The following is a 16,675-nucleotide window of genomic DNA, read 5'->3' on the forward strand; positions in this document are numbered from 1 at the left end:
CTTGGTTGTTTTTCACATTATCCCTATGGAGGAAGTGGTATAAGTAATATTTTCTTCATTTTATAGATAGTAGTTTAAAATTCAGTGCAATTGTGTGATATTATTGTAGCTTACAATTGGAAGTAGAATACTGGGGATTCAGACTCAGGTCTTGTCCTAAATAGATTATAAGCTGAACTTCGTGAACCAGCTTTGTCATGTATTTTGTAACTTCTCAAAGTGTTGAGCTTGGTGGGATTTACACATAGCAGGTCCTCAAGAAATTGCTTGCTTTTTATTTACTTTGGTCTGTACAACTAAGAAAAGCAAAACTGACTTTTTGCTTTCATTAAGTATCAATGAGAGGTCCTTTTTAGCCTTCTGGAAACTCCTATGAGATTCAGGAAGCATTTTTAGCCAGTTTGATTATGGAGGTTTTTAAATTCACTAATTGAAACCTATTTTAATGAACCTTACACTTGACATGTATCCTAACCTTGTTGAAATTGAAACCCAGGGTAGTACTGAAAAGGGTAGAGGTTCACTGGTTCTGTCACTACATTTTTAGATAAGGCAGCTGAAGCACCTGCCCATGATTGTACATTTTAGCCATGGGGCATTAATCTAATGCATCTGTTATATAAATGAATTGATAGCATTTTCTGAAAATAGGTAAGGCTGTGTGTCTAAAGCTGTAGACTTAGGTATAAGGCATAGATCTCATGTGGCTTATATAGACACATTATATAGCTACATAGATAACAATATATTGCTAGAATGTGTAGTTCAGCTACCTTTTAAAAATTATTCTGAGGCAAATTCTGCCATTCTGTGTGTCCAGTGCTATTTCACGTCCATATCTTGCTTATATTATTCTCTATGCATATTTCCTTTTTTCTGTTTAAAAGATACCTGGGCTTTAAAAGTTACCTTAAATACCACTTCTACTGACTCCTACAGGTTTTATTGTTCCTTTCTTTCATATGCTTCACATGACACTTGATTTGTGACTCTGCAATGCTTAAGGATGATTTTGTATTAGTGTACACTCATACCCCATATACATATATGTATACACACATAAATACATATACATACATGTGTATGCATATAAATGTGTGTGTGTGTGTGTATACACACACAGACACACACACACACACACACACACACACACACACATTTACAGTACTCTCCGCTCTTAGATTATGAGCTCCATGAAGGCAGTGACCACATCTTATTAAATCTTTGTATTTTTCCCAGTACTTAGCATTGTTATTGCAGATAGCACTTAAGTACATATTGAAATTAGAAGTGATTACATAGAGCTTGTAGAACTGTAAGATAAAAAGGGAGCCAGTAAATTATATCAGACCTTTTTATTTTCCAGGAAACAATTTATAGGATTCCCATGTGCAGAGTGATGTAAATTAAATTGATTGTCTTTTATAATAGGACAGCTGGTGGAATTCTTAAAGAAAGTTGAATCCAAAGGTCCTCTCTCCTGTGACACGGTTTTGAAGATATTTTATCAGACATGCAGAGCAGTACAACATATGCATAAACAGAAGCCCCCTATAATCCATCGGGATCTCAAGGTACATACAGAATTTAAAAATCAGAAATGCTAAAGATTGTTATCAAGGTTAAGATATTCTTTCTTTTTGGATTTTTGAAAAAAGGCATTGAAGAATGAAGGGTTGCACAGAAATAAATTTTCAGATAACTGAAGTTTTTCCTTTTATAGTCTGAAATTAATTTGGTTTTTAAACATTTTAATAAAATTCTAAAATGTATCACAAGCTTCCTGATTTCATTCTTCAGTGACTCTTTTGAATATATAAGCTGTTTTTTTTAAAAATAACTTTTTATTGACAGAACCCATGCCAGGGTAATTTTTTACAACATTATCCCTTGCACTCACTTCTGTTCCGATTTTTCCCCTCTCTCCCTCCACTCCCTCCCCCAGATGGCAAGCAGTCCTATACGTGTTAAATATTCCGCATTAATATAAGCTATTTTTGATTGTTTTGGCTCCTAATTTATAAACTTTTATAATTACATTGTGTATTAATAAAGCAGTAAATCTTTCTATGTATCGGTATTAAATAGTCCTTCCCTACATTTAAAACTCATAGGGCTAGGGACTGTACCTGTGATTTCATGGGTAGTGAAAATTCCCTGGATGAGGAACCTCTCTCAGTGCTGACTATTGCCTTGTGAAGTGTCCCTGTTTTGCCCAGAGTGCCAGTCAGAGTGGGTGAGGGGACTTGAACCCTTATCTTGCTGCTTCCAAGACTGCTTCTCAGTTCATCCTGATGTTTTGTTTGCTCCTTGGGAGCATTTATATTTATATCCCCAGAGCCTAGCCCAATGACTGGGACATAAAAAGCTCTTAAATGCTTAAATGCTCATAAAAGCTTTGGTTTCCTGTCTGTTCTTTGAGCTGCTCTTCTTAGCTTTCTCTGAAACTCTTTCCCATCTGCAGAGAAGTTCTTTTTTGATGCCAGCCTCCTCGAGGTCCTTTTGTTTCTTTGGACTTCTCTCCCTTTCTTCTTCCTGCTGGGATTGAAGCTAATTTCCTGGTCTTACTTTCTCTAGCTTCTCTGGCTGCCTTTCTTTGTAGTAGTGTATTCTCTTTTTAGCTTTTTATTGTTTTAGGACCAAAAAGTCTTTCCATTGAACATGCAGCCTATTCCATACCAACACCATTGTCCTGGATCATCTCAGTCATTAAATTGTTCTGTGCCATCATTCTAGCTGTTTCATGCTAATGCTTTATTTTAATTATCTATTTAACAGCAAGTACTCATGCTCCACTTTGTCTGCTTTTTTGGTCTTTTTAAACAAATACTCAGACCCTCAGTCACTTTAGACAAATTCTAAATAGAAATGCTTAATTTTAGAATGGAAATAGGTGGGTCTCTACTTAGTAGAGAGGACTTTAATAAGTTGCCTAAGAGAACTGCTAACTATTTAGGTGATACTGTATATATAACTTGTTTGGTACTGAGAGAGAACAGGGCAGTATTGCTGCATACTCCATGAGAGGAATCTGGAAATCTGCTGACATTTGCCTTTATGAAGACCTATATTCTGGATCCTCTGTGAAAGAGATTTTTTCTTTAAATGGGCCTAGGGTATACAAAATGTGACTGTTTTTCTCTTATGTTTTTATATTTCTCAGTCTGATAGCATTTTTGTTGTGTGGAAGTTACAAAAGGCTTTAAATTCAGGTATTGGTAGTTAATTGAAAAAATTTTTTGTACATTTTAGCTAATACCTGAAGTATGTTTAATTTTTGGTTTAATATTTTGGTGTAGCACTTCACAGTTTATGATAGATGTGATTAGTGGCTCGGGCAGCAATAAATGGACCATATTTTCCAAATAATTTTGATGACTGACTGTTATCACTTTAAGCTTTTTAACCTCTTTAAAATGGACTGAGAGTATTTGAGAAAGAACCGTGTTGGAGGGATTTTAGATTAATTTTACTGAATTATATTTCACATTCCTCTGAATCTCAGTATTTTGTGTAGTGATTAAGTGTGGCTATCTCCAAGATCTCCTGAGACCCTTATAGCAATTTGGGCTTGCTTCCCTACATCCAGAGCATTTCCTCAAGGCTGCTTAGACAGAATTATACATTGTCTCACTTTCCTCTTGGCAAGGAGTTTTTCTTTTGTTTTCTTTTCTCTTATCGAGCAGGAAGAAGTAATATCAGATTTGCCCTTCTTTTTCCTTTCTTCTTACTCAGCATAGCTAGCCTTCATTTCCCCATTGCTTGGTTCTAGAGGCTATTGTTTGGGGGGATGGTCTCCTTTCTTCCTGGTGTCTCCCAAGGACTGTTTTATGCTCTTACTTTCTCAGTCCATTATCTTGCTCTCCCACAATGGAAGAGAGATCAAGATGAAATTTCCAGGAGTTCAGGATTGAGCTGGAATTTTTTTTTTTCTGACTTAAGGTATTCTCTGGAGGAGAGGAAATTTATTTTGGGGGAGAGACTATCTTAAATTGGGGAAGAAATTTTTACTGTTATCATAAAGAGTTGCTCTAGATTATTTGTTTTCAAAAACTAAAGTCCATTTGACATTTCAGTCAAGCTTTTTTTGTTTCCTCTCGGATGAAAGAAATGAAATTTGTTAAAGTTCCGGGAATCCAGCTTGTTACCTTCTTTTCCTTCTTGCCTCTTTTCTCTGCCATGGCAAAATTTAGTAGTTTCATGTCCCTGTAGTAGTGCTCTGTATGGCCAGGCCTCTCCCTGGCTTATATATGCCATCTTGAGCTGGCAGTTGTTTCAGATTCAAACCTCATTTTCTTTCAATGAGTTTCCAAATTTTTTTTATAAAAGTTACTATTATTATTCTTCTTTTTATGTGCTTTTGGTCAGCAGTTAGACTTAAAGTAGGACTCTGTGAGAGGAATGAGGCAAAGGTAGCTTCACAAATGTCAGCAGTATAGCAAAGTTAATTTAAAAAGATGATAAGATTTGCATTTTCTAAATTATTATTTATTATGTTACAATTTTATAAGTACTTAAGATATTTATAAAAATTTGCAGGTTGAAAATATGCTGATTAGTAACCAAGGAACAATTAAACTATGTGATTTTGGCAGTGCTACAACCGTGTCACATTATCCTGACTACAACTGGACTGCTCAGAAGAGAGCAATGGTTGAAGAAGAGGTAAGAGATTATGATCTAACTTAAATATTGATGCATCGATAATTAGAGAAAGACTGCATGTAAAAAATTATTAATAATTAACCTAAATGTGATTACAAAATTATAGGGTTGACATTTAATTCTAAAAGATGATTTTAAATATCTAGAAAAGGAAAGTAATCACAGAAAGTTAGCTTGTCTTCATTAAGAATAGGTCGACAGAGGCAGTTAGGTGATACAGTGCATAAAGCACCAGCTCTGAAGTCAGGAGGACCTGACTTCAAATCTGGCCTCAGATACTTAACACTTCCAAGTGGTGTGACCCTGGGCAAGTCACTTAATTCCAATTGCCTCAGCCAAAAAAACCAAAAATAGTCTGGTGTCACTTGTAGATAAGGAGATTGCTGAAAATATAGTTTACCTGCATTTTAGCAAAGCATTTGATATAATCTTTTCATATTATTAAAATTAGATGAATTTGGAATTAGTTGACTGAATAGTAGTCATTACGTATTTGATGTTCATGTGGGAGAAAGACCAGTAGACTGCCCCTACAATCTCGCTGGGTTCTGTGTTGTTAAATATTTTTATATATGATAGAGATAAAGGCATATGTGATAGAGATAGGTGATTTATCTGATAGATTTGTAGATGACTCAAAGCTAAGAGGGACAGTTAAAATGTTCAATGATAGAATCAAGGTTCAAAAAAATCTTGGCAGTTTAGACCATTAAACTGAAATGAATCAAATAAAATTTAGTAGTGATAAATATAAAACTTTAAACTTGACTTTAGAAATTGAAGAATGGAGTAAGTAAGACTAGAAAGCGGTTGGAGTAAGGTCTGTAGGTTTTCTTGTTTTGTAAGTCCAGCATGAGGCTGTGTGATACAGCATGATCCTTCCCCCACCCCCATTACTTTTTTTGATCACATATGTCTTTGATAATGTGATCTGTAGCATTTGTCTTGTACTAGTCTTTATTTGTTAACATACCATGGTTTACTTATGTTCACCATGCATCTTCTTATTCTTTGGATTGTTTGTAATTTAAAATTTTCTGTGATTGTGGAATACTATCATTTCTTTTTAACATTAAAAAAGTTTATCCTAATTACACGTAAAATTTTTTTTAACATTCATTTTAAAAACTTTTGAGTTCCAATTTTTCCCCCCTTTCCCATTGATAAGGCAAGCAATTTGATATAGATTATAGGTAGTTAAAAACATATTTCCACATTAGTCACAATGTGGAAGAAAAGAGACCCAAAAAAATCCAAAAATCCAACCTCAAGAAAAATTTTAAAAAGTAAAAAAAAGGACTTTATTAGTTCTTTGCTCAGAATTAGATGGCATTTTTCATCATGTATCCTTTGAAATTATATGGAATCTCCTTGTATTATTGAGATTGCCTAATATCATACTTTTCAATATCTTCTTTCTGTTTCTTTCCAGTTTATTACATTTATATATATATTTATATATATACAAACATATATGCACACGCTGTACATATACATGTTGGCTCTCTTGTTAGATTGTGAATTTTTTGAAAGCTGCTACTCATTTATTTTGCCTTTCTTTGGATCTGAAACACTTGGCACAGTATCTGGCATGTAGTAGGAGCTCAAAGTACTGATTATACATTGCAAATGCTGTCCAGCTTGACTCTTGCAAAATCTGCATTTATCCTCATTTTGCTTATTTGTCACTAATATATTGACAGGTACCTGGAGTAAGTTTACCCTAAATTCGAATTTATAAAAGACTATTGTTCTCTTGTCTATGTAGGTATAAAGTCCCTGAAGCTCCAATTGTTTCAGGCTACTCTAAATTGTCTGTCATTTGCTGAGAACCATTGTTCAATTTTTGGATTGTGATTGCAGATGTGACTTCATTTTCTAGAACTAAAAGAGGATGGGGTCTTACTGGTGATAGTGAGAAAGGAGTAAGTTTTCTAAATTTGGGAGTGGGGTGGTGTATGATTAATTTGTCCTGTAATTGGATTAGTAATGCTTGTGCCTGAGATCTAGAACTGGTCTGAGAGAAACACTCTAACTTGTAGGGTGTACATATAATGAAAATAAATTTTACTTACTAAAGTCATCATTATTATTGAAAGCTTTATTTTGTTCCATTCAGTTTTCTAGTCTGGCTTTTCAGAACTACTAAACAAAAGAACAAACATAATTGGGTTATATATTCACTTTCAGTGATGTAACATGGCTTGGCTCTTCATGTAACCACAAACTACAAAAGCTGACATTTCTTTAATTTTTAAATGTCCTATATATAAAAAAATCTCAGTTGATTCCACAACATTCTTAGGAGGGTAGGTAGTACAAGCTTTATTAGCATAATGTTTTTAGATAAAGAATCAGGCTTTGAGAATTTGAGTGTCCCCAAAAGCCATCTCTGTCTTCTACTTCATTCCCTAAATGAAGTCACAAAGGTCACATGCCATTGAAACAACTCAGCAACAAAAATTTGAATACAGATTATTCTTTTACATATTTTAAAGTAGAACACCATTGCTATGAAACTTTTCTTCATAGATATTGTATAGCAGCCTGAATCCTCTTCTTATTCTGGAGACATTAAAGTTAATCAGATTTTATACTACTAATTGTTTGGAGTTATTTAATAAATATTGATTTTAAGTGAGTTAGAAGCTTGAAATAAATTGCTAAAAAATATACTTTTTGGTTTGCTTGCAGTCTTCATTTGTTCTCTTTTCCCTTACATACCAGTAACTTATTCTTAAAATATTTCTTGTTTAAATGAACTTAACCCCAATAATAAAGTAAAATCCAGATTTGGTCAGTGGAAAGTTGTCTTTTGCACTACCTTTGAATATTTGGCAGTTGTACATTTTTACTTGTCCCTTATTTCAATAACTATAGTAGAGTGCTGATTTTGGAGGCAGGAGCTTATGTTCAAGTTTGGACTCAGATACCTGTTAGCTTCATGACCTTGGGCAAAGTATTTTATCTCTATCTCTGTAAGCTTCAGGTTCTTAATTTATAAAAGGATGATAATATTTATACTACTTTCTTGTTAAGAGGACAAGCAGTATAAAAATATGAGCTATGTTTATTGTTGAGGTAAATGCATATTTACATCAAATAATGAGCTCCTCATTTCTGAGAAAAGGAAAAATTGTCAATATGTATTATACTAAAATTTTAAATTAGTGAACAGAGCTACTTAAGATAATGTGGTAAAAATTATATGTTGGTCTCCCCTACTTTAAGTAAACCTGATATAAAAAAAAGAAATAGAATTTAATATAGCAGATACATTGGGAGATGAATAATTGTCATTTACAAAAGAATTCTTCACTCTGCAGGAGAATTTACTGGAGAATTCCTTTAACCAGGAAGTTACCCAAATGTACTTGGAGCAGTCTAGGCTGAAGTTCATAGTTGCAGATTCAAACAATAGTTCCTGAGTATGTGTTTAGTTAGCTTTGGTGTTTATTTTTCTTATAAGCTTAATAGAAATAAAGTGAATGGTTGTAAAGATTGAGGATCCTATAGTGAATGAAAAATAATCTAAGCCTGAACAGGAATAAAAAAAGATCTGGATTAATTGGAAAATTAGAAACTCCCTAGACTAAAGACTCCTTTATTGTGTTAGGTTCATTTTTTTAGAACTCAAGATGTTATTTTATGTGTAATTTTTCCTACAAAGAATGAAATGTTTGAATTTGTCCATAGATCACAAGGAATACAACACCGATGTACAGGACACCAGAAATAATAGACTTATACTCAAACTTTCCAATTGGTGAAAAGCAAGATATCTGGGTAAGAATGTGTTCCTTTATGTAAATACCGGATGCCTGGAAGATCACACTGGAATAATTTTGAAGTTTGAGTTCCCATGACATTTGAATTGCAATAAAGTAGCTCCATATTTCCCTTTGTCAATGTGACTGCAAATGAGAATGAGATTTAGAGTTCTATCTTAAAACCCTGCTGCTCTAGAGGCTTTCATCTCTAGGATCTGCTGTCTCTTGTTGGTAGGAAAGCATCACCTACCTATGGCCATTGTTGGATTTGAGACTTGTCTAAAAGCACCATCAGGCCATCATAAGTTTTGAACATTGTAATATTCCACAAATAATAATTTGGATACCAGGTGATCATTAGCAGAAATGGAATTTGGCCTCATTTCTGATTTCTGTGTGTTTTCTGAGTGTATCAATACACATATGTGTGTATGTATATGCATACATAAACACTCTTTAAATGTTGAATGTTAATGAAAAAATCAATTGAAAGGGAAGATTACAGAACATTCCTCCAGTCATCTGAATCAAGATGAAGAGTTGTAATGATCTTTTTTTTTTTTTTTTTTCATCATTTTGCATAGTTCTGGTTGAATTCCAGTTTTTTAAAAACGGTTACTATTCCTTATTGTTAGTTAGGGATAATCTTTAGTTACAGTTAGCTTCTGTGACAAGAGCTTCTACCAGTTTGGGGACTCACTAAACTTTTCAGTGAAAGTGTTCTTTCTAGAGGTACTTTTTTTGGTATATATACTTACTGAGGTCAAGACCTCAATTATTTATACTCAGTTTTGTACATGTGAAAGTTTGTGGAAGAGAGACATGCTGTTCAGTGTTGTGAAGTCTCTCTTACCTTGTAGGGATGACTTTTTTTTGTTTAATGACTTTGGCTTTGAGAATCATGTTAAATTATCCAAAGCTATAACCATTTACCTTAAAGACAGAAATATAGAAAAATCATTAAAAACATTTTTTCACTTAATAGTATTTTGTGTTTTCTAATACATGTAAAGATAGTTTTTTAACATTTTGCTTTTGTGAGATAGATTTTGAGTTCCAAATTTTTTTCTCTCTGCCTTCTTTTCCTGCTCCCTCCCCAGTATAGCAAGCAATCTGATGTTATATATGTGTAATCACTTAAAAAATATTTCCATATTAATCATGTTGTGAATAAAAAATCAAAGCAAAAGGGAAAAAAAAACAGGAGGAAAAAAGTGAAAATGTATATTTCAGTTTGCATTCAATTTTTCATCTAGATGAGATGGCGTTTTCCATCCCAGGTCTGTTGGAATAGTTTTGGATTATTAGATTGCTGAGTAGAGCTAAGTCTGTCATAATTGATCAACACACAGTCTTGCTGATACTTTGTACAGTGTTTTCTTAGTTCTGCTCACTTCACTCAGAATCAATTCATGTCAGTCAAGAAAAGTCATTTTTACATTTCAAGAATTTTTATATTTCAGAATGTAATCCAGCATCATTCTGTTTCCTATTTAGCCTTGGGCTATCTGTAAGAGTCCATCTATATTATGGACAAGAGATAGTCTTCAAGCAGAAAATGTCTAGTTCATTTAGCTTCAACTTTAAAAGTTAAGAACCCTTGAATAGAAAGGAGGTCTGTATTTTATTATCAGAAGGAAGCCCATATAATTTGCCTGCATTTGTCAAAACTCTAGGATGTAATGGAATGAAAATAAATCCTAGTGGGCCTGGAGTCAGAAAGCCCCAGGTTTGAATTTTAGATGTGTATGACATTAGATCTTTGGGCATGGGTAAGTTGTTAAACTTCTGAGCGTCTATTTCTTACCCTGTGAGGTGAGGACAATCTTTGCCCTTCTGGGCTCTTGTCAGAGAAGTACAGAAGCTTGACAGACTTGAGACTTTTCATTAGTTCAAATAGCAACTTTCCTAACTGCCCCTGGACTTTTGTAGGCATATTAGATTTATGTTTATAATTAGTTATGTTTGACCCTAGCTCAAAAGAATTTTATTGAATGGTGATTACTGTCTAGAAAGGTTACCTGAAAAGTAATGGGTGATGAGAGCAGTTGTCTGGTACACTGATATATGCAGTCAGAAAATATGGTGAATTAATAGTTCACATTTTTTTTATTAGACTGATATTTGAATAGGTCAAGTTTGCTAACTATTCTTAGCTTCTGTGCACTAGTGATTGTCTCTTTGTTTCCCCCAATTTTTGAATAGGCCTTGGGCTGTATCCTATACCTGTTGTGCTTCAGGCAGCATCCTTTTGAAGATGGAGCAAAACTTCGGATAGTTAATGGAAAATATTCAATTCCACCAAATGACACAAGATACACAGTTTTTCATGATCTCATTCGTAAGTTAAAAATCTGGATTTACAATAGACAATTTTTAAATAATTGGGATGGACTCCAGAGCAAAGACAGAAAGTGTTGCTTGGAAGCCACAAGTTTTATGAAGCAACAGTCAAGGAATTGTGAGCCTTTGTTACCCTATTGCTCTTTGGGCTTTTTTTGTGCCTTTTAGCATGAAAGATGTTATGGAATGAAGGACGTAGTAGAGGAAGTAGCCACAAGTCAGGCAGCAAGGTTATGGAAAGCACAGAATAACTAGTTTAAGCCTTCCTATTACCAACTTCAGTTGGGAAATCCTTAAAATTTTACTTGGTTACTAATAGTGATAGTTCATTTCAGCCCTTTCCTGGGTGTATCAGGTTGTCCTTCATGATTTCATTGTGTGAACCTAACTATTAGAGGTTCTAAGATTAGAGCCATTCTGTAAAGGATGAGAAAGATTTCAGTAGGTAGAGATTGGGGAGGAGGTGGGCAGAGTAGGGCATGGATGGATGTTGTAAATATTCATCCTTGTGTCATGGCAGAATGACTTTATGAATAGGTGAGTAGCCTGTCTGGAAGCAGTTGTAAAGAATTTCCTTCTACAGTATCCTTCACTTGTGTCTTCTATTTAAAATTCTCTAGTGATTAGAAACTCTTTATCTCCACATGTAGTTTATTCTGCTGGTGAACAAGTATAATCATTAATCTTTGTTTTTTTTTTTTTTTTTTTTTTTGAGCTGAAATCTGGATGTTTAAAGAATAAACCTTATTTTCTTCCACTTACTGGGTCTTGCTATCCTATGGGACCAAGCTGAACAAGTCTTATCTATCTTTCCCATGATAGCATGGGATAGTATTCCTCTTAAAGTCTTCTATTTTCCAGAATAAACATTTTTATTTTCTGAACTCCTTTTCCCATTCTGATCTACTTCCTTTGGACATACTTTAGTTTGTCAATAATCTTCCTAAACAAAGACATCCAGGACTGATGACATAGAGTTTAACACCAAAATCATCAAAAGTATATAATATTTTAAACAATATTTAAATATTTGAAAAATTTCATTCTTGTGTTGTCTTTAAAATACTAAATACTAAAAGGCAGAGCAATGTCCAAATTAAGATGCATGTTTATTTCACTTTTGAAGGGAATGTAGGGGAAGACTTCATTTAGGTATGTAGTTAAAAATCCATGTGAAATGCCACAAGTACTCTAGGTAATTGCCATTTAGTTTTATGGATGTTTAGCACTGGATATTTGAAATAGTTTCTCCAAAGTTATTTAGCTACAGTTCTAATCCTCTAAATCATATAATTCTATAAGATTGGGAAAAAAAATACTTGAAGCACATGTAGGATGTGCTGAGACAAGGGATGTGCTTAATTTTATTTGGAAGATGAGGAAATCAGTGAAGGCTTTTCAGTAGGTAAGTTACTTATTTGGGCTTTGTAAAATGAAGTTTAGTTAGCAGTGGTGTGAGGGATGACTTTGAAAGAGGAGTGACTTGGAGACAGGGATACCAGTTTTTACAGAAGAAGCAGAGAGGCCCTGAATTAGTGGAATGACTTTGTGAGGGTAAGGAAAAGTCCATTCATTTGTTCAGATCCTCTCCTATGCCTGAAAAATATTCATGCCACATCTTCTCTCTGGAATTTTTCTCTTCAAGATTAAGTATTCTCATGAAGCCTTTCCTTTTCCTCCCAATTCAGTATCCTTTTCCTCTTTAGATTTCTTAAAATGCTTTGCCTCAATGCTTTTTATCCTACTTATATATATTTTTTATCTTACTAAGAGATTTATTCTTTGTAGGCAAGGATCTTATAGACATTTTTCTTTGTTATGTAATACTTATTTTATAATAGCTTTTTATTTTTCAAAATACACACAAAGATATTTCTCAACATTCAGTCTTACAAAACCTTTTGTTCCAAATTTTTCTCCCAAATTTTTCTCATTCTCTCTGCCTTGCCCCTTTCACCTAGCCAGCAGGTAATCTGATACACATTTAATATGTGCAATTCTTCTAAACATATTTTCACATTTATCATGCTGCACAAGAAGTGAGGAAAAAAACCAAACAACAAAAAAAGGTAAAAACACTATGTTGTGATCCACATTCAGTCTCCATGGTCCTCCCTCTGGGTTTAGATGGTTCTCTCTATTACAAGACCATTGGAACTGGCCTGAATCGCCCCATTGTTGAAAAGAGCCACATCCTTTAGAATTGATCATTACATAATCTTGTTGCCATATACAATGATCTCCTGGTTCTCCTCATTTCACTCAGCATCAGTTCATGTAACTCTTTCAGGCCTCTCTGAAATCATCTGCTGGTCATTTCTTACAGAACAATAATATTCCATAACATTCATGTACCCTAACTTATTCAGCCATTCTCCAATTGATGGACCATCCACTCACTTTCCAGTTCCTTGCCACTACACATTATCCTAATATTTAACACAGGATCCTGCCTACAGTAGATGTTTAATGGTGAATTGGTAGATACGAACTAGTTTTAGGTGTATGAGAAAACTGCTGTTAACTGACTGGATATGGTGGGAGGAGAAGGGGATTAGGAAGTAGGTAGAGTCATGAATAACTTCAAGATTCTCTGGGATAATAGTGGCATTATCAACATGTATAGGAAATTTGAGGATGGGAATCCTCAGGTATCATCAATAAAAAATGAGCTGGGATTCCACTAAGGAGTTAACCTAGCCTTAAGGAACATTTCAGCTGATCAGGCTAGTGCAGATTCCATAATATCTGAAGCATCCAGCCTGCTCATTCTGGGCATGATCACATGATACTCTGTTGGTAGGGAGAAAGGATTCCACCCTGAATGAGTTGTAGTTTTTTAGAGCAGCACGAGGTGAGGAGTCATTTTTACAGCCAACATAAATGCCAGATCTTCATATTTACTTTGAAACATTCTTTTCTTCTTCATGATGATGGTGGATAATGTGAAGCTAAACTCTTTTTTTTTCCTGTGAATTTGAGGGAGCGCTTTCTTTGTTTGTTTCTTCTCTCCTCTGCCTAGCTCACTTTCCTTTTATTTGTGCTTGCCAACCGAGCTACAGCCAAGAAGAACTTAACTTGGATGTTAATGGGTGAGAGGAGAATCATCTACTTGTATATCTGCATATGGTTTTTTGGGGGGAGACTCTTGCATGTTAATCCAGAGCCCTTCTTTACCAGCCTGTAAGTGGGCCATTCCTTGATCATTTGACCTTAACTATCCTAATTGGAGGGATTGTGGGGGCTTCCCTGTCTCGCTAGTTAGATGTCCCAGCTTCTGTGTCTGTGGTCATGTATGGGATGTAAGGGATGCAGTTCATGCAAGCTGGAAATTCCTGCTGACACTATTTGCTCCTGCCTTGTTATTGCTTGATTGTCCTCTTTTTGCCAGCTTCTTGTAAAACCTTTAGAGCAGAGAAATGGGGAAGAAACGTTGAAAGCTATCTTTTCTATTTTGTGACTCCATATGGATGAATTAGCAGGAGGGCATTATTACCTAGGAAGGCTGTGGCATCTTCATTTAGGTACAGTTTAGATTTCCAACTTTGGGATGGTTTAAGTCTGAAGGCAAGGGGATGGACTTGACCTCTTCGATTATCTGGTCTGATGGAGGAAATTGCTGGTTTGGAATTTATTTTTACAGTTGAACTAATAAAGAAGGTCTGTTAGGAAATAATTTCTGTTGTGTAGAGTAGATAGCTTTATTTGCTAGTTTTTAGTGAGTTTTTTTGTTGGGAATTATGTTGTTTCACATAGCATGAGCCTCTCTTAGAGCTTTTCTGTAAACATTACATTGAGAGGAGACCATGTATTAGAGGAGAATTATAGGGAAGGTTAGGAGGGAAAACAACATGATGTGCTTGGATTGTCTTCACTACCTTCTTTCTCCCTCTACTTTCATCCCAGAAAAAAACCCAAACCCAAACCAATGGCATACAAATGTCTACAAAGTATACATACATGTTTATTTTCTGATATAACTCCTTATTTTAGGTCTCTGGTTCGATTTTTTTGAAAGGATGTATTATTATTATTGCTGAGGCAATTGGGATTAAGTGACTTGCCCAGGCTTACACAGTCAGTAAGTGTTAAGTGTCTGAGATCAAATCTGAACTCAGGTCCTCGTGACTTTAGGGCTGGTACTCTATCCACTGCACCACCTAGCTACCCTGCATGTATTGTTTTTAATTCAGTGTTTAATCCTTTTAAAAAATTGAATGAGGCAGCTGGATGGATAGTCAGAAAGACCTGATTTCAAATTGAGCTTCATTCATTTTCTAGTAGTATGACCTTTACTCTCACTGTTAGTTTCCTCATTTGCAAAATAGGAACAATAGCAGCACCTGTCTCCCTGGTCGTCATAAGGATAAAATGAGATAATATGTACAGGGCTTTGTAACAAAAAAGTTTTTGTAAAGGCTACTATTATTTTCTGAAATGCTTTCCACTTTAGCAGGTTTTATTGTCTTGATAACATCCACATTATCATTGTTCTACCTATATCAATCTAAATTGTTTTTAAATGAGTATAGATCCTGTTCTTTTTTTGAATATTCTTTTGAATATACATTCAGGTACAGGTTTTTCCTCTTGTTGTCATTCTAGATGTATCTTCAGAATTTATACTGTTGCTTTATTGGATTCATAATTGCTAGCTTTATTCTGCCTGTTCTGTTACATTTTCAGGACTGATGTAACTAAAACATACTTCTGTTTTAAGGCTCCACATTGAAGGTGAACCCAGAAGAAAGGTTGTCAATCACAGAACTTGTGAATCAGCTACAAGAGATAGCAGCTGCTAGAAACGTGAATCCAAAGTCACCTATCACAGAGGTAAGGGAAAGAGGTTTTAGACTATTTAATTTAGAGTGGCTTCTCTTAAGAAGGCCATGGAAATTCAACATAGTGCTTAAACTTATATATGCATCTTTCTATGAGAAGACTTTCATATTAATTCACCGACCCCATCTCCTGTACAGTGTCAGCCTCTCACATTCTTGGTTGCTGCTGTGTGTATGCTTAGAATTAGTAGAGTGGAAATAGTGATGGGATGTTAGGGCAGTTACATGGTTTGGGGCAATGATGATGTGCTATGAGATAGATGGCCTGAGGTACCTTTTCGTGATGGAGTTGTCCATTTACCTCTTTCTCTTTGTGATTTACAATTTTGAAATGTTGCAAATGCAACTGTACAGGTAAACCTGATTCTTGTTCCTTTGTAAGAGTTTGATTTAGTTGTGCTGATACCAAGGGTGCAAGCCAGGTCTTGACCTGTAAACTGTAGTGATGGAGTTAGTGAGGACTAAGGCAAGTCCTTTTGGTATCCTCTCCATTGAGGAGGGACTCTCAGGAAGACTGTGATAGCCTTGAGCTGCCCCTGTTTTAGGACTCCAACAAGGCTGAGCTTTGAAGGACCAGGCTGGAAGAGATTGATAGCCAGCTCTTTAATTCCCTTCCTTGTCTGTGTCATTAGGACTAGTGGGTGTAGGATACAACATGATTGTTCTTTTATTCTTTACAAGGCTTTGGGGGCTATTCCATCTGACCAGCCTCTTCTTCATTCAAAGAGATTTGTTCATTCTGTGTGGATAAGCCTTGAATCTTTCTAGTGGTCTTGTGGCTCAGTGAATAAGGGCCAAGAGACAGGAAAACCTGGGTTCAGATTGGCCCCAGATACTTACTAACTTTATAATTCTAGGCAAATCATTTCACCTCTTTCTGCCTCACTTTCTTCAACTGTAAAATGAGGTAATGAGAGCATCTATCTTTCAGAGTTGTTGTGAGAATCAAATGAGATGATACTTGTAAAAATGCTTAGCATAGTCCCTGGCACATATTAAATACTATATAAATACTTATTTTCTTCTCTATTCTCTCCCTTCCATTCTTCCTTCCAG

At 35.0% G+C, this 16,675-nt stretch overlaps 1 protein-coding gene across 2 annotated transcripts in view; it reads left to right on the forward strand.

Moving 5' to 3' along the window:
- The window catches only part of GAK (cyclin G associated kinase), a 122,865-nt gene that overhangs the window by 27,942 nt on the left and 78,248 nt on the right, over nucleotides 1–16,675 (forward strand). For both annotated transcript variants that reach the window (XM_051966106.1, XM_051966107.1), the window contains exons 5-9: nucleotides 1,432–1,574; nucleotides 4,540–4,665; nucleotides 8,362–8,451; nucleotides 10,641–10,776; nucleotides 15,499–15,611. In XM_051966106.1, the coding sequence (XP_051822066.1) occupies nucleotides 1,432–1,574; nucleotides 4,540–4,665; nucleotides 8,362–8,451; nucleotides 10,641–10,776; nucleotides 15,499–15,611 (608 nt within the window). The remainder of the gene's footprint in view (nucleotides 1–1,431; nucleotides 1,575–4,539; nucleotides 4,666–8,361; nucleotides 8,452–10,640; nucleotides 10,777–15,498; nucleotides 15,612–16,675) is intronic.

This window comes from Antechinus flavipes, chromosome 6 (assembly GCF_016432865.1).
Source record: "Antechinus flavipes isolate AdamAnt ecotype Samford, QLD, Australia chromosome 6, AdamAnt_v2, whole genome shotgun sequence".
Classification (NCBI taxonomy): domain Eukaryota; kingdom Metazoa; phylum Chordata; class Mammalia; order Dasyuromorphia; family Dasyuridae; genus Antechinus; species Antechinus flavipes.